This window comes from Brachypodium distachyon, chromosome 5 (genome assembly GCF_000005505.3).
Source record: "Brachypodium distachyon strain Bd21 chromosome 5, Brachypodium_distachyon_v3.0, whole genome shotgun sequence".
NCBI classification, from domain to species: domain Eukaryota; kingdom Viridiplantae; phylum Streptophyta; class Magnoliopsida; order Poales; family Poaceae; genus Brachypodium; species Brachypodium distachyon.
This window is the reverse complement of record NC_016135.3, coordinates 11,679,316-11,701,200: the sequence shown is the minus strand read 5'-3', so window position 1 is coordinate 11,701,200 and position 21,885 is coordinate 11,679,316. Positions and strand designations below refer to the sequence as shown.

General features: G+C 41.2%; 1 protein-coding gene and 1 non-coding gene across 2 annotated transcripts; both read left to right on the top strand.

The window, feature by feature from the left end:
- The first annotated feature begins 1,238 nt into the window (after positions 1 to 1,238).
- LOC100822806 (uncharacterized protein At2g33490) lies at positions 1,239 to 8,449 on the top strand. Its single transcript, XM_003579606.4, has 11 exons — positions 1,239 to 1,508; positions 2,748 to 2,820; positions 2,945 to 3,022; positions 3,382 to 3,443; positions 3,563 to 3,631; positions 3,828 to 3,856; positions 3,947 to 4,154; positions 4,243 to 4,458; positions 5,819 to 5,872; positions 6,648 to 7,608; positions 7,989 to 8,449. The coding sequence occupies exons 1-11, from the start codon at positions 1,395 to 1,397 to the stop codon at positions 7,997 to 7,999; spliced, it is 1,875 nt and encodes a 624-aa protein (XP_003579654.1). The 5' UTR covers positions 1,239 to 1,394; the 3' UTR covers positions 8,000 to 8,449.
- Positions 8,450 to 12,877: 4,428 nt separating this feature from the next.
- On the top strand, positions 12,878 to 13,041 carry MIR169H (microRNA MIR169h). Its single transcript, NR_126899.1, has one exon. It is a non-coding gene; the product is annotated as a microRNA MIR169h (primary transcript).
- The last annotated feature ends 8,844 nt before the right edge of the window (positions 13,042 to 21,885 follow it).

Genomic DNA, 21,885 nt, shown 5'->3' with positions numbered 1-21,885 from the left:
CGAATTAATGATTGATGGCGTGCATGATCGTGCGGCTGTGGGAGCAGGCCGGCTCCATTACCACGGGGAAGATTAGTTCCATTACCATGGGGAAGATTAGTTTACATGAGGGTGATTTCCAGTATCTTCAGATAATCCGAGATAAGTACTCGACAACAATTTTCATATATGCTGGTTTCGTTAAGACAAGAGTTTGACCAAAAATTACTACTGTAATATACATGAAATTAACTTATATCAATAGATTTGTCTTCAAATTTTTTTGATGAAAATTATGAATCACATATCTCAACAGTTGAGTTAGAGTTATCATTGATTAAAACCTTATCGTAACAAAACCAAATATGACCAACCTTTATGAAAATGAGTGATTATCTTCTAAAGAAGACCAGTATCCAGAATTTAAAATTCGATGACCATCAGAATTATAGCTCCTCGGGCTGTGATAAGTCACCTTTATGATTGACGACATAGACAATTGTGTTAAAAAAAAATCAAGAGACGACCGAGAAGAAAACCCTAGACGTTGATTGCAGAAAACCCACTAGTTCAATCTCCACCGGTTTCTCTGGCCTTAGACATCATACTTGGTGCATGGAGTAGGATAACTACATATCAACATCCGACCTATTGTTTTGGCACCTTTATTGTAAATAAAGTTTTTTGTCATGGGCGGCGGAGTCATGCCGGTGGATGTAGTGACTTACGAATTAAAGGTTTCTCAACTTCATCTCTTTCTGATGTAACTATGAAGGTCTACTTTGTGGAGCTCGAGGATCTCATGATTGGTCATCTTTTTCATCGGTTTGGTGATGATAACCTAATATTTTGTGAGGGTGTGTGCCCATTCAAAATGCATTCAATGATCTAAGACTCTCATCCGGGGGTGGGAGTCCCGTGTGGCTCCGTAAGATCTACGAGGTTATTCTAATTCATGCATGTTTGGCTTTTGTGGGTTAGTCACTAGAAATTGAAACAATATGAAGACGCCAACGGTTTACAATGAAATCTTTGTCATATTATTTTATCAATTGTTACTAGTTCGTTGGATAAGTTGTTCTCGAAAAAATTATGTTAAAAAATTATGCAAGGTAATTTTCAACGTTTCCTTTTCAGTGATTTGTTGGTGTATTGTTTTCTCTCGCTTTCGCTGGTCAAACTCGTTGCCCTCGGTCAAACATGGACACAATTGATAACTATATTTTCTTTTCCAAAACATCGCCATAAAAGAGAAGACACCCTGTTCTCCCTCCTCCATTTTTAGTCTTCCAAAATCCATTCCATCGAACAAAGCTCCTCTTTCTCTCCCCTCTCCCCTTCGAATCATCGCCGGAGCAGGCCGGGCACGAATTTGTAGTCGGCAACCACCGTTTCCTGATTCGGCGCGGAAGGAGATGAAATCGCCATTGCGGAAGTTTCGGGGCCTCTCCCTTCCCCACCACCACAAAGAGAGGAAGGACCAACGCCCGCCGCCCGCCAAGCTCGACGAGCTCGTCGACGCCGCCCAGGTTTCGCTAGCTCCTTTTTTTTTTACTACGATTTCTCCCCAGAAATTAGGACTCCCTGCTGGATGTGAATACGCGCTTAAATCTGATCAGGAGGCTTGATTTGATCGAGATGTTGGCGATTGGCGGCTTGTTTTTTGTTTTCCTCCTATTTTTGTGTGTATGAATTTTCTCCTTGTTTTGGCTGCAGTGGAATTGCTCTTGCTCGTAGTGATTATGTGAGATCGAAGGGAATTAAACTCAAGCGAGCGATACAGAGACTGAAAATATTTTTTTGGTTATCTGTTCGTTTACTTTTTTTTTCTTTTACCTGGGAGGGTGGACGGAATTGCAATTCCGTGTGAATAAAATTCTGGAAACCATTTTTAGGTTGCGATACTCCATGGCTGCAATATGTGGAATTTGTGGGAGTTGATTGCTTTATGCGATATTGTGGTTGCTACAAGCGTTTGGTTTTTGTGGCTTCGCTCTGCTGGTCAAAGTCTACGGCAAGAAGCTTGGATCGGGGACAGGTGCTATCTGGAACTGGTCTCATAGTCAGCAATTCAAAGTCTTCAATGGAATAAAGTTTTATGTATGTTAGCGTTGGCTGCTGGTTGTTATACATTATACAAAATCAGTATCAAAAAATATGTTTTGTATTTTAGGAGAGCTGAGTCATGCCGGCATCTTCCACTTACAATAGCAATGTGGTGATGTAGGCCAATTTAGAGGAAAGTGATTGAAGGTTTGATAGATGCTTGAAAGGGACTACGGGCTTTTAGTCATGGATATTGTCGCACTGCAGTTCCTTTGACAAGAGTGCAGTGGTATTAATGACTAAGAAACTCTCTATTTCTTTCCTGATGTCACTTTTCTATGTAGATGATCATGAATTAGAACATTTAAATTTAGGATGGTTTGTTTTTAGAGCCTGGTTCTTATTGCTACAAGGCTACAACGGCCATTTCATTTGCCGATGGGATATATTGCTAGCAAGCAGTGCATCTTATAACAGTATTATAATGCATTATTTGCTTGTCTCAGTTTACCCTCCTAGGTTCAAATATCTGTTATCAGTGGGTTCTGATGGAAGCAGACTGCCAAACTCCTATCAGGATATGGATTGTTTATGTTATGTATTGCTCATGGTTCACCTATTGCTAACAAGTACAAAGATCATCAATCTGATGGAAATGCAATTTTTGTAACCAGCCTTTGTCTTTCTGGAATTGTAACTTAGGCAAGGTTCTTATTTTGCAGGAGATGGTAGAAATGAGGAATTGTTATGATAGCTTGCTTTCAGCTGCAGCTGCAACAACAAATAGTGTATATGGTATGTTGTAACATTTCTTTGATGAAGTGATTGCTAATCAAACAATTTTGTTCACATCACTACTGTTAGAGAGCTTGCTCGTCTGTTGTACTTTCATGCTTATTTTATAATCAAATTTCCGCAGAGTTTGCAGAAGCTATGGAAGAAATGGGAACCTGCTTACTTGAGAAAACTGCATTGGATTATGATGATGATGACAGTGGTGAGTCTGGATCTATAGGCGCCACATATTATGTGGAAACATCCATGCCAGCATTTATTCTTAGCTGTTCTTACAGCAAAGAATATTTCTCAATTAAAGCCAACTGTGCTAAGTTATCATGTTGTTACTTTTTTCTTTGAATTTTTCTGTTGTTAGTTGATGCTACTTTTTCTATACATATGTTTTTTTTAGATTTAGGCGTACATTTTTACGGTTTGATCCCAGAACAAGGTGATAGTCCAATTTTTCAATGAATATGGGGAGAAAATTTCTAGTGATATTTGTTTTGGAGATCTATTTCATTCATATTAGAGGTATTTGGTCTTCGCTCTGTCATGTGGTTTTACTTTTACCTGCAGGTAGAGTGCTGATGATGCTAGGAAAGGCCCAGTTTGAACTACAAAAGTTCGTGGATAGCTATGTAAGTTCTTTTCTACTTCAGTGAAAAACTCAAGCACAGTCTGAGAAGTCATCATACTTGTTCTATCTTCCACTTACTGTATATTTTAATATTCTGACTAGTATTTTTTTGGTTTTCAGCGTACAAATATCATAAATACAATCACAAACCCATCAGAGTCGCTTCTCAAGGAGCTACAAGTTGTAGAGGTTTGATCCTCTTGTCGTGGTTCTGTCACCTTCATAAATAATGAAATTCCACCTTCAGTGTTTGCAAATGCTGTTGCAAATTTGGTCTTCATATTGTAGTTACATTATTTCTGAAAAAAAAACTAATTGCATTTTTTTTCTTAAATTTATGAGGCCATGACATGCTGTTCCTTTCATTTTATTTCTACTGATGCAGGAAATGAAGGATCAATGTGATCAGAAACGGTACAAATTTTATCTTGAATTTACCATGATATCTTATCTCTCCAGTCGCTCTATGTCTGAATAAATGATATATTTTTATTTTGGCTTCAGAGAGGAATATGAAACCGTGCGAGCAGCCTATAGAGAAAAAGGACGATCAAAGCATTCCAAAATTGAAACATTCTCCACAGAACAACTGCAAGCGTCCTTTCTCGAGTACCAAGAGGATGCAGCATTATTCATATTTCGCTTGAAATCATTGAAGCAAGGTCAATTTCTAAGTATTTTGACGCAGGCTGCTCGTCATCATGCTGCTCAGGTATTTAACTCTTCTTTTCAGAAACTGATAATACAGACTCATAAAGTGGTGTACACTATAACCAGCTCATCATTGTTTGAATTTCCAGTTGAGCTTTTTCAGGAGAGGGCTCAAGTATCTAGAGGCTTTAGAACCTCATGTGAAAGCAGTTGCCGAGAAACAGCACATTGATTATCACTTTAGTGGACTAGACGATGACACTGATAATGATGATTATAGCTCTTACCAGGACAATCATAGTGATGGCAGTGAGTTGAGTTTTGACTATGGGATAAACTTTCCTGCTTCCAGAAGTTCAATGGATGTAAGCTCTCCCTTCCCAATAGTCTATTAATTTTTTTATTTGTGATAAAGTCAATTTACCAAAACCTTGATCGATTCCCACTTATTCTTAGTGTTAGATCAATATTCAGTATGTCCCAATATGAGCTCTTTGTGAAGAATCATTTTCACTGGGACAATCCTCAATTTTATTGTGATTGCACGGTCTACTCAGTTTAGAGTCTTCGTTGTGTAGATGTCATGTCTTTGTGACACAGAGCACCGAGCATAACAGGCAGTTTTCTCAGGTCGGTGCCCTCTCCTCAGCCAGCTTTCTACCCCAGCCTGAGGTTTTGATGACATACGATTGGACAACGGGGGTGAGATGAGAGAAATGGGGTGACCTGAGAACAAAAGATTACGATCACCCTCTTTGTATATTGCCTGTTTTCTAGACAGACCTGACTCTGACTCTGTTTTAGACTAAAAAACTCACGACGTCTACTTTGCTGATTACAATTCCTGTCCTTTGTAATCTGCGGACTGCAATTCCGAGTCCACTCAAACACCAACTCCTGCTGCTACTCAGCTACCTGGCCTTCTGAACTTCTCCTGCAATATGTGAATTACCTGATGCAACAATCTGACTTTGTAGTCTTCTCCTTCTGTAAAGAATTCTCCCACATGGAAATCTTTTAGAAAAGGGTTCACGCCTTCACGGAGGATTGCCTATAAAAGGGTTCCCTAGGATTTCCTTTTCTCTTATCAAATCTTAAATGGTAACTACTATAAAGTTTTCCAAGTGACTACCATGACCGTATGACGTTAATTAGTTTTCAGAGAGTACAGCTCCTCAGACGTACTGCACCCTGCAGTGGAGTCCCTGACATGTGGGCCATCATTGCTGGGGCCCACATGTATGCGGCCTCACTGCAGGTGTGCAGTACGCCAGGGGAGCCACCCCAATTGATGATAAGTTCAAGCACAGAGCCAGTTCTTTGTTTTGCACTATTTCCTACTACTATTTTCTGGGACCATATTATGTTCCAATTGGCCGAGGGTGTTGGACTACCATGGCCTTATATCCATACAGTTTTTCGGAGCCAAGCAAGAGGAACATGATACTTCTGATGTGGTCTGCTCCTCTCTTGCTAAGTTGCTTCTGCTCATTTTACGTGCCATCCCACTTAATCTGCGTGGGCCACCAGCCCACCACATAGCCCAGTGCTGCTCAAGTCCTTACGGCAGCTCAGCTCAGCTCAGTTCCATTTCTGGGCGGAAGCATTATAGTTGCTAACCTGGATTTATCATATAGTACATGTTTTGAATATTGATTAAAGCACATAAAAAAGCCTGCTCTATCTCCTTCCTTGTAGTCTTAACAATCATTCTTTTTTGTGTAGTTGGATCAGTCTAATGTGGCGAGTTCCCCGAAACATCTAAAGGAACATGAGCAGGTAATCCTTCAACTTGTAATCATGTTACCCATGCCATTCCCTGGTCAATGTCTATTCCATGCATGTTACAAGCATTCTCTTGAGTGAACATGTACAAGAGTAAAAAGTTCTGCGACTATGGTACAGTTTAGGTTAATACGGAGTGGATCAGTTTCCATATCATGTTAACTGACTTATCAGGTATTCTTTTTGGATATGCGGTTTTTGGGCATTGAGTTGGCTCTATATCCTTTTAAAAATAGGGGGATTATCTTTCTGATATAGCTTTTTTGGTTTTCGGCGTGTTCTTCCTTTCTTTTACTCCTCCCCCCACCCACTTGGGTTTCGTTGTTTCTTTCTTGTATTTGCGCCTCCTTAGTGAAAATGACATGCCGTGGTGTGTTCGAGAAAAAAAAAGGTGAGTTCTGACTCTTTGCAATTTTGTGTATAGACCACTTGTTTGAATGGGAGTGTCGTTATCTATTTTAGCCTACAGAATACCATCATTCTTCGTCAGTGGTTTGCCTCGACCATGACCTATTGATAAAATTGTACAGACTCCACCTACTAATTTGATAATATAACTTTGATGAAGCACACAAGTCTGAATCTTTTTGCTATATAAGGTAAAATAACAGTGGGATAAGTAGATTGGGGGTTTGTTTATGGCCCTAGCGTCCTTCGTTGTTTCCCATCCTTTTTTATATTTGAATATTTTATAGCCCTGCTCTTTTCTTGTTTAAGTCTGATGGCGCATGTCCTCAAGTTCTTTGAATTGACATTTGTTCATACGCAGGAAAATGCTGAACAAATGAAGGCAGATTTTGTCGCCCCTCGAGTGAAGCCGGAGTTTGGCACTCAATCAGCACCAATTTTTGCTGAGAATATGCTCGATCCGTCTGTGAGGTTTCAGAAAATGAATTCTCCAACGTTCTTGAGTCCACTACATTCAAGTAGAACAAATTATTCCTACAAACTCCCAACACCAGCTGACGACAAGAACACCTCAGCAGAAACAAACAGATCACCTCATTCAGATAAACCTGAGAGCAAATCTTCCATGGCAGCCAATTTGTGGCATTCCTCTCCACTGGTGAAAGGTTTCAAGCCGAGCTCCTTGTATAGCGGGCCTGTTAAGATGCCATCAAGTACTGAGGGTACATCATCACCTTTAGTTTATTCTTACTCCACTTCGGATTCTAAGAAAATGAAGAGGGAATCTTTTTCTGGTCCAATTCCAAGCAAAGCCGGATTAAGCAAGCCCTTGTTTTCAGCTGCTGGTCAGAGAGCATCAATGAACTATCCTCGTGTTATGTCAGCAAAATCACATGAACCAGGTTGGCAGTCATCTGTGGCTCCGAAAGTCCCTAGGATAACTTCACTCCCAACAACATCCCCCAGAATCAGCGAGCTTCATGAGCTGCCTAGGCCTCCATCTGTAGGCACGGCCCGTCCTGGTTTGGTTGGATATTCTGGTCCTTTGGTATCAAGGCGGCAGATTCCCAATGTACCAACCCGTGCCTCACCACCATCACATACAGCATCACCACTTCCACGACCACCTGCTGCCATGACTCGCAGTTATTCTATACCTTCAAACAGCCAAAGAACACCTATTATTACTGTGAATAAGTTGTTGGAGGCTAGGCATAGCAGAGAGAGCAGCGAAGTTTCATCGCCCCCACTAACACCTATATCTTTGGCCGATGTTTCCCGCAAATCACCAGTAACAACTATAGACAAGAGAAGGATAAAGGGTAAGTGGTTACCGGTAAATAATGAGTTCTCTCACAATTTGTCTGTAAACAACGGTCGCTTGTCTGAAACTCCATCATAGATACTTTTACAATTTTGAAAGAAACAACTTGTCCTGAAATGTGCATGAAACATAGGACTCATTCCATTATTGGTCCCGATCATGGCATTGTGATTTTTGTTTCCATTTTTTAGATATCAGCCCTTTGCATTGGTTATTGGTTTCGATCATGGCATTTTAGGTCACACACTCACACTACCAGAATATCAAATCCATTGCTTATTTTTTTTTATAAGCTCCCGTTGTCTAGACATATTCAACCTTGCAAATAATAGTACAAGCAATTTTCTGATACTATCTATCTTATATCTTTGATTGCAGAAACGTCGTGAGCACTCGCAAGTCCAAACCTGTTTATAACTGTAGGCAATTTTGTATGTAATACTCCCTTCATTTCACAAAGGTTGGCGGATTTCGTTTCGTTAAGACAAGCCTTTCACTAAGAATTACTGTATTAACATGTTAGTTATATGATATGAAACCATGATCATTAGTAAGAACTTTTAAAAACAAATCCATTGATATAAATTTCATGTATGAAAAAAATACATATCAATAGAGTTTTCATTGGTCAAAGTCTTGTCTTAACGAAACAAAATACACCACCTTTGTGAAAAGTTTGCATTCTAGGTTTCCTTTGATACTCTTGTACTTTTGGTGGAAGAAGGTGAAACAAAGATAGCAATATTTTACTCCTCATTCTCTAATGACCTACTTTATCTCCTTTAGCTTTTTTTTAACCTACTCGTTTTATTTAATCCAGTTTATACCTGCAAAATCAATTCAGTTTGCCATCACTCATTAATGGAAGATGGTTTGACTCCTGATCTGAACCTTTTATCTCCTCCACCATTGGGATTCTGTCGTTGGCAGAGCTGAACATTGTACGTGGTTTGATATATTAAAATGTTGTTTTTACCAAATTCTATTTCTGAAAATTAATTACTACTTCCTCCGATGCATAACAAGTTTCGGGGAACTTTGCACTTTCCCGGACACTTATTATGGGTCGGATGGAGTAGAACATACTTTTTCAGTTACTTTTTTTTTTCAAACGGGCCCTAGGACAATGACACAATCTCCAATCTGACAATCATGTTAAACGGACATTGGCACGGACTTGACTATTCAAAATGCCACTTTGGCTTTTAGGCATCTACAAGGGTGTCCATTTGTCTATTCAAAATGCCACTCTCTCAAAGGTATGCAACAGGGAGTCAGGGACATGTCATCCGTCCATCCATTTGGCATGTGTTCAAACACATGGCAAAAGTAGTGTTTGCTTTTTTTGGCCCATTAGAGATGTGGCATATCCACACTGGATTTTCAACATCAATGTCAAATTTGGCATAGATTTGGCATGTCTGTGAACAAATTGACAAATGACATGGATTTGGCCACTGGGTCACAATTTTTTTTGTCTTCGGACAAAAACAGATGGATGGATAGGTTCTGGTGCGCCCTTTTGGAGATGCCCTAATTTCTAAAACTATTTTTCAAAAAATCTATTCATTTGGTAGAAATGAAATGAAATGAAATTTTTGATAGGATTTCATTTGGTTAAATTTGTATTCCGAGTTAAAATCATGTTTGTCTACCACATGGATTTGCAGAGTGAGAGACAATTTTAAAGAAATGATGTCTTCTATAGAGGAGTTGGGGTTAATTACAATGTGATTCCATGAAATTTGAGATCAAATTCATGTGGCTAGTTCCGTGCCAACCAAACAAATTCGTTTTTGAAATTCAAAATAAAATCTAGAATTCTTGGCCTAAATGACAAGTGACAAACGAGTTGTACATATAATTTCAGGATTCCAACTATATATAATATATTGCCATCAAAGTTCACCTGAAGCTATATCCAAAATTTCACTTAATTTTAAACCGGAGAGAGTACTTTCAAATGTTGCTTTAAAAATTATTCCCTCCAGCCAGAATAATTTGTCGCTGATTTAGTACAATCCGGGCCGAAGGGAGTATAATAATTGAAACACGAGAAAAAGACTATTCTACGACCGTGCCCAAAATATGTATACAATCATGCGGCCCAGCAACATGCAGTCTGGCGGCCCAGCACCAGGTTGCCAAGTCCATCTTGTTCAAAGGCCGCATTGGCTTAATTTTGTTCTATCTGTTCCATCGTTATCTTAGTAACCTCGGGTGGGAAAAAGGGGGCAAAGCATCACCACAATTGGTATTCTCAAGAAAAAATATTCACCACAATTGGTGGAATTTATATCGGTTTTGCTATTTCTTAGTCGATTCAGAAATAATTATTTCTTAGTCGATGATAACAAATATTTTGATTCAATCATTGAGACTCATGTAAGATTAATGTAGGTCGGATGGATAAGAAAATCTTTATTGGATAATTACGATTGTTGACTGAGAAATAACTATTTTTTAGAGACCGAGAGTGTTTTTTATCACCACAATTGGTGGGTTTGTTTACCCGGCGTGTTTGGAGGCCACGCTTGGATGGCCCACTCCTGAGTCCTGACACTAGTTATTAACCCTACGTTTGCTCAAAAAAAAAGTTATTAACCCTACGAATATTGCTATGAGAAAAAAGCACTAAAAGGAAGACAAGAGAGTGTGTTCTAAAAAACAATATAAACAATTAAATCCAAAGAATATATTTCCGCAAAAAAAAGTCTTATTTGTTGAGGAACAAACTTATAGCTGAAAATGGTTTTTGACTCCTGGGATTATGGACCCCTTTATTTGGGGAGAGACGGAAATCATATTTCTAAGTTTTCTAAGAATTAGAAAAATCTGAAGAAAAAATTATAGTGTAAACATAGTTGAAAAAATATATACCTACAATTTTTCATTAAGAAATACTTTGATCTATACAAAAACCAGAAAGGTTTCAGATAGATCTATATTTTACTATTTATTGAAGATTGTTTCAAATATGTTTTTTTTATTGAAGTGCTGCCAGGTTTAGTTTAAATATTTAATATTCAATTTCATTTTTGTCCGCACTATCCGTGCACTATTAGTCCGCACTATTGCACTATCGGACGGACACGATTCTTTTTTCTAAAATGCAACCAAGCGGTTACATCATCGTTTATAGAAGGGGCGGCCAAGAGACCGATACAACACCGTCTAGCGGTAACAACGCCAAAGTGGGTAGAATACAAAGGGACTCTCTATCTCACTGCAAGCAACCCACTCACCCTAAGGGTCGAAAAGGAAAAGCATCCCTAATAAGTCTAGCACTCTCCCAGCAGACCGCCTCCTCAATGATAAAGCGTAGGATCTGGACGTAAGAAGGCGAAGCTCCATTGAAGACCACATTATTCCGATGCTTTCAGATGGACCAAAACACCAGTGCCGTCGCAGTCCGGAAGTCCCGTCGAGCGCCCTGCGGGACAGCAGCCGTGGCCCACCACTCCCGGATGTCAGAGTCACCCTCCGGCCGCCAATCAAGGTGACCCCAAAGCGCCAGAATTGGCTCCCACACCTGCCTTGCAACGACCATCCCAGCAATAGGTGAGAAATCGTTTCCGGCTCCTGATCGCAAAGGGGACACCTTGCCGGGTGTGGCAGCCCATGCCGCTGCAAACGGTCGCCAGTCCAACACCGGTTCCGGACTGCCAACCAAGTGAAGAATCGGCACCTCATCGGCACTCTGAAACTCCACACCGGCCCGAGCTGGGGGTCGATCATTCTGGGAGTTGAAACCCTTGGAGGCATTCCCAGAGTGCCAGGTACTCGTCGATGGCAACCACTGCCCCAAGCACTCCATCCCTGACAGTGGCCACAATAGTAGATTCTTTGTTTTAGAAACATGTGAGCACACATGTCAAGTTTAGGGCTTGAACCTGGGTGGGCTGGTTCCACCACAAGGAACCCCACCACCTGAGATAGGCTCAGTTCACAACAATATTAGATTAATAGATTCTAATAGCCTATTTAAAGATCAAATATGTCTTGTACAAGATACGGAAGTAGGAATATTTCTGTAAAGTAAAATTACGTGCCCTGTATCCATCGCGGGAAAACTGGATTACGTACGTTATCTCTTGCTCCCTCCGATCCATGAGTAGTTCACTGCCGAAAGGAATTGGCAGTACATGTAGCGAGCATGGAGTCATGGACGAGTTAAGGTACGTCCAATATTTGTTACTTCACATATTCTGGAAATGCACGAGTGAATCACGAAAACTGGCTGTGCAAAAATCTCCGCTGGTCTAGAGTAAATGATGTAAATTTATGCTAGAAAATGGATCTATAACTGAACTTTTACAAAATTCGAGAGATAGCCAAACCCAACATTTCCCCTGCGACCTCGTTGGTTCTACAAAAGCATTTCCCTGCATGAAGCCATGGCGCCCATCAATTTTTTTGAGATTCGGCATCCAAATACTTCGGTTCCTGTCTCCTTCCCATTGAAAGAATAAGACACATAAAAGAGGAAGATTGCGCAGAAAGCTGTCTAAAGTCAACTGAGCCCCTTACCAACTTGATAAGGCCAAGATGCTCACTGAAAGGAGAAGACCGATTTCAGAAAGCAAACGCCTGAATGGCCAGAAATTTTCAGTAGCAAGAACAATCACATGTTTTCCTACAAAACAGAACAATTAAACGTGTTAACATTAATTTCTTGGATATGACCTGTAACCTGTTTCACTAATCACTACAACGTAGTGTGATTTTCCAATTTCCATCAACCCGACAGATGGAAGAATGCATTTTCATCGATCATTAAAGCCTAATGAATTAACCCAAATCAAACTGGAGGGAACAACGACACAGACTAATGAATTAACTTTAGATATAGTCGTCCACGACACAGACTCCTTGCCCCACACAACGGTACTCTGCAAGGGAGATGAATTCCTTTCACCAAAACGATACTACATATCCAAAGGGAATATATCAAGATTTGCGTTGGATTGCGCGCATCGCCGCAGACTTTTCTGTGTTCTCGGAAATGGAAAATTGATATGCTAACCATGTGCATTGGTGTTGTCTGTAGCTCAGAGTCAGAGACCCCAGCCTAGTGAACTGAATATATTCCGGTACCGCCCAAATCCGTCAACGATCGGTGATCGGTATCCGGCAAAGCTGTGGATGGCGGCAAACTCATAGGCAGGTGTCAACTTAGCGTCCCGGTTCCCATGTCTTCGCTATAAATAGAACGAACTGTAAGCGGCAAGGCTATATCACCGATCATCAGTAGGAAGAAGAGGGGCCTTGCATGAGGGCCAGAGCCTGCTTCCTCCGGTAGCCAAGGATGACTTGCCTATATTTGCTCCTTCAGAAGTCCTGGTTAATTACATGCCAGGTTTCAGATGAGTTTGGCGATAGGCAGTCACCTTGGCTAGCCTGAGTGGCTCTTGCCTCTTATGGAAGGCCTCTCCTTCTCATTCTCTGCCATGCTGTCTCAGGTTCTCTGCACTTGTTTGTTACTGACAGGTATATGATTTCAATGGTTGTGCATATGCTTCTGTAGTTTGGAGGGTCCAGTCCTGATCAGGTCTGTTCTGCAGTTTTGGTACTGTTTATTGAGTCTAACCGTTATCTCAGTTTATAGATTGGACTAGCACTGGAGTGGGATGTGCTTATTCTTGCCAGAGTTTCTCCAGAAGGTTTCACGTAAGAATAAATCCGAGAAGTTGCAGCACAGAAACTAAACACAGAGTACCTCCTTTCACATCGTGGATGTACATAATACTCTCTCCCTTTCATAAAGATTGGCACAGTTTTGAACTAGAACTAGTTCAAAACCGTGTCAATCTTTATGGGACGGAGGGAGTAGGAGATTGATCTCTTACTAATTACAACATATATGTTGAAATTGTGTCGAATATGTGTATATGTTACCGTTGGACTTGAATTACAAGTTAGGTTAGGTGTTGGAATTGAAGACTTGTAACTGAACCTAATATATAAAGATGCCGTGAGTAGCCAAAACATACTAGATAAAACTGCTAGGTTAGACACGAGATTGGAAGAGGATAGTCCGGCGCCCGTCTCTGGGGTAACCTAACCGGCGTGGTGTGGTGATTGTGATGTGTCTCATGGCCTTAGAGGGCTTGTCATCGATCGTACTATATGTTCAAGAGTGTCCGTAAACAAATATCATCTCCCGTTTACTTTCTGCAATGATCTAATCGTGCATAATGCTAACATATGTGTAAGGTGTCTACACATTTTGAGGTCCAATTTTGACCATCAGTTTAAAACATGTATGCCAAAAAAATTATACCATTGAATTTGTATTCGAAATATCTTTTATGGCGAATAACTCTTATATTAACTTTCTAATGGATAGTCAGTTTGAAACTCTAAATTCAAGAACGCCTTATAATATGAAAATGAGGGAGCATACCCGCAAAAAAAAAGAAAATGAGGGAGCATATTACAATTAGAATGCTGGCCACGCCGGATCAAGCAATCACAACTAAGGTTGCGTTTGTCATTGAGGTGGATTATGATAATCCAGTTTTTTCAACCAGTTTTTGACTATTTTTCTGTTTGGCTAACCAACTTCTTTCTATTTTCATGTGTATTTTTTCACGGTGAATCAAAAAAATAAGTTCAGCCCAACAAATTTAGCAATGCGAAACTAAGCCTAACTCGTCGGCCAGTGTGACGAGGTCGGCATGGGCCTTTAGCTGATTCGTCGATTCAAAAACATCTTTCCACTATAATAGCAAATAGGGTCAACTCAATTTTCTCCCTCGTGGCATGGGAAATTGGAGAGCAAGAACCACCAAGTGAGGTCGTTTCGTCTAAATATGAACCTACGGAGCAGCTGGAGATGGACGCTGAGGAGTTCTCTAAATGACAATCCATGAGGAAGAAGACGAAATGTTGGATTTCCTCGATGAGAAAGCGAGAGGGGGTTTTCTTGACCAAGAAAACCCCCTGCAAAGGATTAAAAAGGGTGTAAGAGTGCCCAATGAAGTTAGACTTGGAGGTGGTAGCAACGTCCAAGAAAGGTGATCGGTTAGTCTTCTTGCGATTCGAGAAAATTTGAGGTGGCGTCTCATCAGACCACTCCTAATGCTAGTCTCTTAGCACGTTGTCTTAAACGTTTTTGATGAGGACATCACTACTTCTTTATCATCAACTCCAATTGATGATGTTGCTGCACAAGACAAGCCCAATGAAGTTAGACTTGGACCAATAACAAGAGCACGTGCAAAGCTACTTGAACAACAGGTGAACTCACTCTTAATTGGATCTGATGTTTTAATTGATGAGAGCTTTATACTACCTAAATCTATGCATTTATGTATGATCAGATTTGAAGATGATTCAAACCTTGCACGTGGAGGAGGAGAGTTGCAGCAAGATCCATTGTTGTTGATTTCCAATATCAAGAAGAGCGCGAGGGAGAAGAGGGAGGCTGGCGCACCACATGAAGAGGAGGAAATCAACCAGCAATAGAAGTTGTCGTGGCTAATGCTAGGACAAGTCCTACGACACGTTAAACAAGTCTAAGGCATCCGCGCACGTCGAGGAGCATGTGACACACATAAGGCTGCCTACGACATGGTTTATTTGCCTAAGTGTGAGTTGGGCCTGCGTGCTCGTAGCTTGGGCTGAACCCAATGTTTTGGGTCAGTTTGAATCAAGTTTGGGTTGAACCAAGTTCGAGTCCGAGTCCTTCTAGGTTGCTGGACGTCCACCACCCCTATATAAGTTGAGGGGCGACCACGATTAGGGTTAGACCATGTTTAGATTATTCAGAACCTTCTGTTGAACTGCTGCAAGCATTCGTCTGAAATTATATTCCCCTTTGATTCGATCAGCAATTTTACCTTCACCATTTTGTTTCGATTTGGTGTTTTTGCTACTGAAGATTCAAGTGTTATCTATTGTTACATTGGGAATTGGTAGGTTGCCGAACCGCTTCGTGGTCGGCGGCTACGTGCGCAAGTGTGTGCTATTGCGAATATCAACTAGGGTTGAGAATTGTTGCATTGGCAACGAGGGAACAGTCAGAGATTCGTCAGCGTCTCGCGAGTTATCATCCATCTACAACGAGCTCCATGAGAAGATCGGGCCATCCCTTATCATCTTGGTATCAGATTTCCAGCGTTTACTCGGTGAGCAAATTCCAACCCATAGATTAGTTTTGTTTTCGTCCTATACAGAAAAAGCCAAAAAAAAATATTAGGATTAGATTTTTGCCATAGCCTAGTTGCATCGGTTCATCTAGTTCTTGTGCTGGTCGTAGTCCTTCCTTTGCGTAACTTTATCTTCCTGTCGTAGTTTGTTTAGGTTTTGTTTCCGTGGAGTTCTTGTTCTAGTCGGAGTCGGCGAGATCTATCCTGCTTTCACCCGCGTCAAGTTGCAGTTTGAGTCCGTTTCCAAATCCGAGTTGAGTTAGTTTACTATTCGAATCCGAGTTGAGTTAGTTTCCAAATTCCTGTTTCTTTTGACGTGGTTTTTTTTCTTTCCGCGTTTGTTGCAATCCGAATCAGAATAGAGTTCTTTTTCCTTTCCGATTGTTAAGCCTAGCCACAACCTTTCTATCATATAAGAGTAGGAACCTTCCCACGAGACTAGCATATTTGTGCTCTACGGGCTGCTCTTTGTTTTACCTTTATATAGTTTTCTTCCCATACCAAGCCGATCTGAGTCCGGATAGTTTTGGCCGCAAGGAAAAAGGAGGGGGACAGCAAAAAAAAAAGAGTCTAGAAACCTCTCCGAAATTTTTTCGAGCCTATACTATTTTTAGTTTTTTACACTTTCGGGATTGTTTTCAGCTATCCGCCGTTGTAGCGGAATTATTTTTTTTGAGCAGAAACGTGGCCGAAAGCTGTGCTACAAATTTGCTGTTTTGAGTTGTTCTACCTACTACTTTGAGCAATCTGGTGCCCGGATACTTTGAGCTTTGCTAGCGTCTATTCTAGTGCATTTGTAACACGAGCATTACTCCGACATCTATCTCTTATTTTCAGCTCGTTCTTTTCGTTGCTTTTGCCCCACTTATCGTAGTGTGTGCGTTTCCGGTGAGTTGTGTGTCATACTATCAGCACTAGGATTTGTGAATTGCTATTGTTAGGTATACCCACCAAGCTCCACCATATACCCTATTTTGTCGTGTGATAATCTCTCCCTTGGTATTTGTTTCATCACATCCGTGTACGTTCTGCCCATCCAAGTTGGTAAGCTATACTAATTCACTTTGGAATGCTAAGATACATTGTTTCTTTCAGTTTTGAGTGAGTTGAGAGTTTCCACCTATATTTTTCCTTTTTGTGCTCTAATCATGTCGACCGAAGATGGTGCAAGTGATGTTTTGCATAAGAAGGCTGCTACTGAGGTGGTGCATTGCCATGAATATGAAGCCCTATGTGATCACTTGAAGTTCAAGATAAATCAGGCGGTTGAACTTATATCTTCAGATTTGCAGCAAATGGAGATGAAGGTTGATGAGGTCATTAACATGGCTCAAGCGACACAGGGTCACGTGACCACCATGTAGCGCTCTCTCGCTGATTTGACGCAAGCGGTGGCTGATTTGCGCATGCTCGTTGAGCGCCAACAACAGCAAGATCAGCACCATGATGATGATGATGCTAGCGTTAATGATGGTGGCGCAGCCAATAATGTGCGTGACCAGCAGCATAATCAGGATCGGTGTCATAATGCGCTGATGGGTTTTGGCCATGGAGGTGGCCGTGGTGATGGAGGTCGTGGGAATGTCCGTGCTAGTGCCTTCCCTATGGGTCATGCACGCCGTGACTTTTATCATGATGATGGACAGCATGCTCATCATGATGATGATGGGCTGGGCAAACCGAAGTTTTCTATTCCCAAGTTTGAGGGCTCTACTGATGTTGAAGAATATCTTGTTTGGGAGCTGAAGATAGAGAAATTATGACGTTTGCATGAGTACACCGAGGACAGAAAAATCAAGTTAGCTTCTTCAGAGTTCAATGGATATGCTTTGCGTTGGTGGGATAACATTGTGCGTACTAGGCAGGAAGAAGGCGATCCACCAACCATCATGTGGAGAACTATGAAGGAAGTGATGCGTGAACGTTTTATTCCTCGCAACTATATGCGTTCTCTCTATGATAAGTTGCAGAATTTGAAGCAAGGCACCATGTTCGTGGATGATTATTTTCAGGAGATGGAGTTGATTATGCAGCGTGCTAGAGTCCGTGAGCAACCCGAACAGACCATGTAGCGATTTCTTTCTGGTTTGACATACAATACCAAGCGCATCGTTCGGCATCACCAATATTATGACATGACCGAGTAGCTACATCATGCACGGGAGGCTGAACTTTAGTTAGTCGAAGACGCGAAGTTTGCTGCTCGTTCCACTTTGGCTCGTGGTCGTTTCACGCCACGCCCATCGGGTGGGGTGCCTACACCAAGTCCTTCTTCGGGTGTTCGTGGTACTTCTTCAAGCAAGCCCGAATCTGCTGTTATCAACGCTAAGAAACCGGCACAACCTGTTGCTAGTGCTGCCGGTTTCCTCTATGTCTACAGCACGGAATAGGGATATGAGTTGTCATACATGTGGTGGCAAGGGTCATTTCAAGTGAGATTGTCCCAATAAGAAGGTTATGTTGGTTAATGAGGATCTAGAGTATGAGACCGTGATGATGCTGATCTAGAATCTGAATCTTTGGAGGATGAGGATGCATATGATGATGGTGTTGTTGATGCTTACGCGACACACTTTCCTACCATTGTTTGTTCACAAAGGGTGCTGAATGTCACGCCTAGTCCTGAAAATTAGCGCTGCAATTTGTTCCAAACGAAGGCTATTGTTGGTCCTAGCAAGGCATGCAAGGTGATCATCGATGGTGGTAGTTGTCGGAACTTGGCTAGTAAGGAGCTATGTGCAAAACTGAAATTGAAATATTTGCTGCACACCAATCCATATTATATTCAATGGTTGAGTGATAGTGGGGAGATGAAGATCAGCCATATGTGCGTGTGGAATTTCAGATTGGACCATAGAAAGACACCGTTGAGTGTGATGTGGTTCCCATGACCGTGTGTCACTTGTTGTTGGGTCGTCCATGGCAATATGATAGGAACGTCCGTCACGATGGGAGAGCCAACACTTATCATTTGAATTGGCGTGGCAAGGATGTTACTTTGAGACCCATGACACCGCAGCAAATCGTAAATGAATCAGGGCAGAAAGTTGAAGTAAATTGTGAAATGAGCGTGAGAGATTAGATAGGCGAGCGACTCCACTTTTGGTGAGTGAGAGCCACAAGCCAAATCTGAGTGGTAAACAGAACTGTGAGGGAGAGAATTCCTTAGTAATGCTAGCCATCAAATCTGATTTGAGAGAGTTTAGCGAGGATCCTACTTTGACGCTTTTTGTGCTTATGTGCAAAAGTGTTTTGCTTTCTACTAACGACATGACCCCGCTACCTATTGGTGTTTCTCATGTTTTACAGGATTTCGATGATGTGTTCCCGGATGAGGTACCCGCTGGTTTGCCACCCTTGCGTGGTATAGAACATCAAATCGATTTGATACCCGGTGCGTCACTGCCCAATCGAGCCCCCTACCGCACCAACCCCGAGGAAACGAAAGAAATTCAGAAACAAGTACAAGGACTTCTCGACAAAGGTTATATTCGTGTAAGTCTAAGTCCATGTGTTGTTCCTGTTATTTTAGTTCCTAAGAAAGATGGTATATGACACATGTTCGTAGATTGTAGAGCTATAAATAACATCACTATTCGATATCGTCATCACATTCCACGTTTGGAGGATGTGCTAGATGAATTGAGTTGTGCTGCTGTTTTCTCTAAAATTGATTTGCGTAGTGGATATCATCAAATTAGGATGAAAGAAGGGGATGAATGGAAGACAACCTTTAAAACAAAGTTCAGTTTATGTGAGTGGTTAGTCATGCCGTTTGGGTTAACTAATGCACCTAGTACTTTCATGCGCTTGATGAACCATGTTTTAAGGCACTTCATTGGTAAATTTGTGGTTGTGTACTTTGATGATATATTAATTTACAGCCGCAATGAATCTGAACATTGTGATCATATTCGACAAGTTTTGCAAGTGTTGCGTGATGCTAAGCTTTATGTTAATCTTGAAAAGTGCACATTTTGCAAAGATAAGGTCATATTTCTAGGATATGTTGTTTCTAAACATGGAATTGAGGTAGATGATTCTAAAATTGAAGCTATTAAAAATTGGCCTACTCCAATGAATGTTAGTCAAGTACGCAGTTTTCACGGTCTTGCTGGTTTCTATAGGCCTTTTTTTAAAGATTTCAGTACTATTGCTACACCTTTGAATGAGTTAACTAAAAAAAGGTGTTGAGTTTGTTTGGGGCCCAGCCCAAGATAATGCGTTTGATGAACTAAAACGTCGTTTGACTGCTGCACCTTTGCTTGTACTTCCTGATTTCACTAAACAATTTGAGATTGAGTGTGATGCTAGTGGAATTGGTATTGGAGGTGTATTGATGCAAGAGGGTAGACCGATTGCTTATTTTTCTAAAAAAGTTGAATGGTGCTCAATTGAACTATTATGTTTATGATAAAGAATCGTATGTTCTTTTTCGTGTTCTTGAGGTTTGGCAACATTATTTGTGGCCAAAAGAATTTATCATACATTCTGATCATGAGGCTTTGAAATATTTGAAAGCTCAATCCAATTTGCATAGACGTCATGCTAAGTGGGTTGAATTTATCGAGTCTTTCCCGTACATTTTTAAGCATAAGAAGGGTAAGAAAATGTGGTGGCTGATGCTCTACCTAGGAAAAACATGTTATTGACATTTTTGGATGTTAAAGTTCCTGGTTTAGAGAGTTTGCGTGATTTATATGCTGCTGATCGTGACTTTGCTGCACCATATTCTCTTTGTACAACAGGGAAAGCATGGGAAAAATATCACATACATGATGGTTTCTTATTTAGATCTAACAAACTATGTGTTCCAGAATCGTCCGTGCGTTTGCTATTGTTGTAGGAATCCCATGCGGGCTGTTTGATGGGACACTTTGGACGTGAGAAGACGTTGCTTATGCTCGCTAAACATTTTTATTGGCCTAAGATGAGGCGTGATGTGGACAGGTTTGTGAAACGATGTATCACTTGTAATAAGTCGAAGTCCAAGCTGAAACCTTATGGTTTGTATACTCCTCTTCTTGTTCCTACTACTCCTTGGGAAGATATTAGCATGGATTTTGTGTTAGGCTTGCCTAAGACCAGAAGAGGACATGATTCAATCTTTGTGGTAGTTAATCGTTTTTCCAAGATGGCACATTTTATTGCTTGCCACGAGAGCGACGATGCGTCGCATATTGCTAATCTGTTTTTCAGGGACATTGTGTGCTTACATGGAGTACCAAAGACAATTGTTTCTGATCGTGATGTGAAGTTTATGAACTATTTTGGGAAGACACTTTGGGGGAAGCTCGGGACCAAGTTAATTATTATTCAGCACTACTTGTCACCCCCAAACTGATGGTCAGACGGAGGTGGTGAATCGCACGCTATCAATGTTGCTGCGATCCATGATCAAGAAGAACCTGCGTGTGTGGGGGGATTGTTTGTCGCATCTGGAGTTTGAATATAACAGTGCGGTACACTCAAAAACGCAGCTCTGTCCATTCGAGGTGGTTTATGGTTTTAAACCCATAACACCCCTTGATTTGCTGCCCTACCCATGCAAGAGCGTGTCAACATGGAGGCATCCAAGAGAGTAGATTTTGTGAGGAAGATCCATGAGAAGACAAAAGAAGCAATTGAGAAGAAAGGCCAGTACACGCTGACCGTGTGAACAAGAAGCGCAAGGAGGTGTTGTTTCAGCCCGGCGACATGGTTTGGGTACACTTTCGCAAGGACAGATTTCTGGAGCGTCGCAAGTTCAAGTTGCAACCACGTGGTGCTAGACCATATAAAGTGCTTGCCAAGATTAATGACAATGCATAGAAGATTGATCTTCCAACCGATGAGTTTGGCGTTAGTAATACATTCAATGTTGCTGATTTGACGCCATATGCTGGAGAAGACCTTGCTGCGTCGGGGTCGACGCTTTTTCAAGAGGGGAGGATGATGAGGACATCCCTAGTCCATTATTATCAACTCCAATTGATGATGTTGCTGCACAAGACAAGCCCAATGAAATTAGACTTGGGCCAATAACAAGAGCACGTGCAAAGCTACTTGAACAACAGGTGAACTCACTTTTAATTGAATCTGATGTTTTAATTGATGAAAGCTTTATACTACCTAAGTCTATG

What these genes read in the sequence shown, in the direction of transcription:
- LOC100822806 (XM_003579606.4), top strand. Translation starts at nt 1,395, where the DNA reads ATGAAATCGCCATTGCGGAAGTTTCGGGGCCTCTCCCTTCCCCACCAC. An exon ending in AACAACAAATAGTGTATATG is followed by an intron (nt 2,821 to 2,944) that starts GTATGTTGTAAC and finishes AAATTTCCGCAG; the next exon opens with AGTTTGCAGAAGCTATGGAA. An exon ending in CTTCCAGAAGTTCAATGGAT is followed by an intron (nt 4,459 to 5,818) that starts GTAAGCTCTCCC and finishes TTTTTTGTGTAG; the next exon opens with TTGGATCAGTCTAATGTGGC.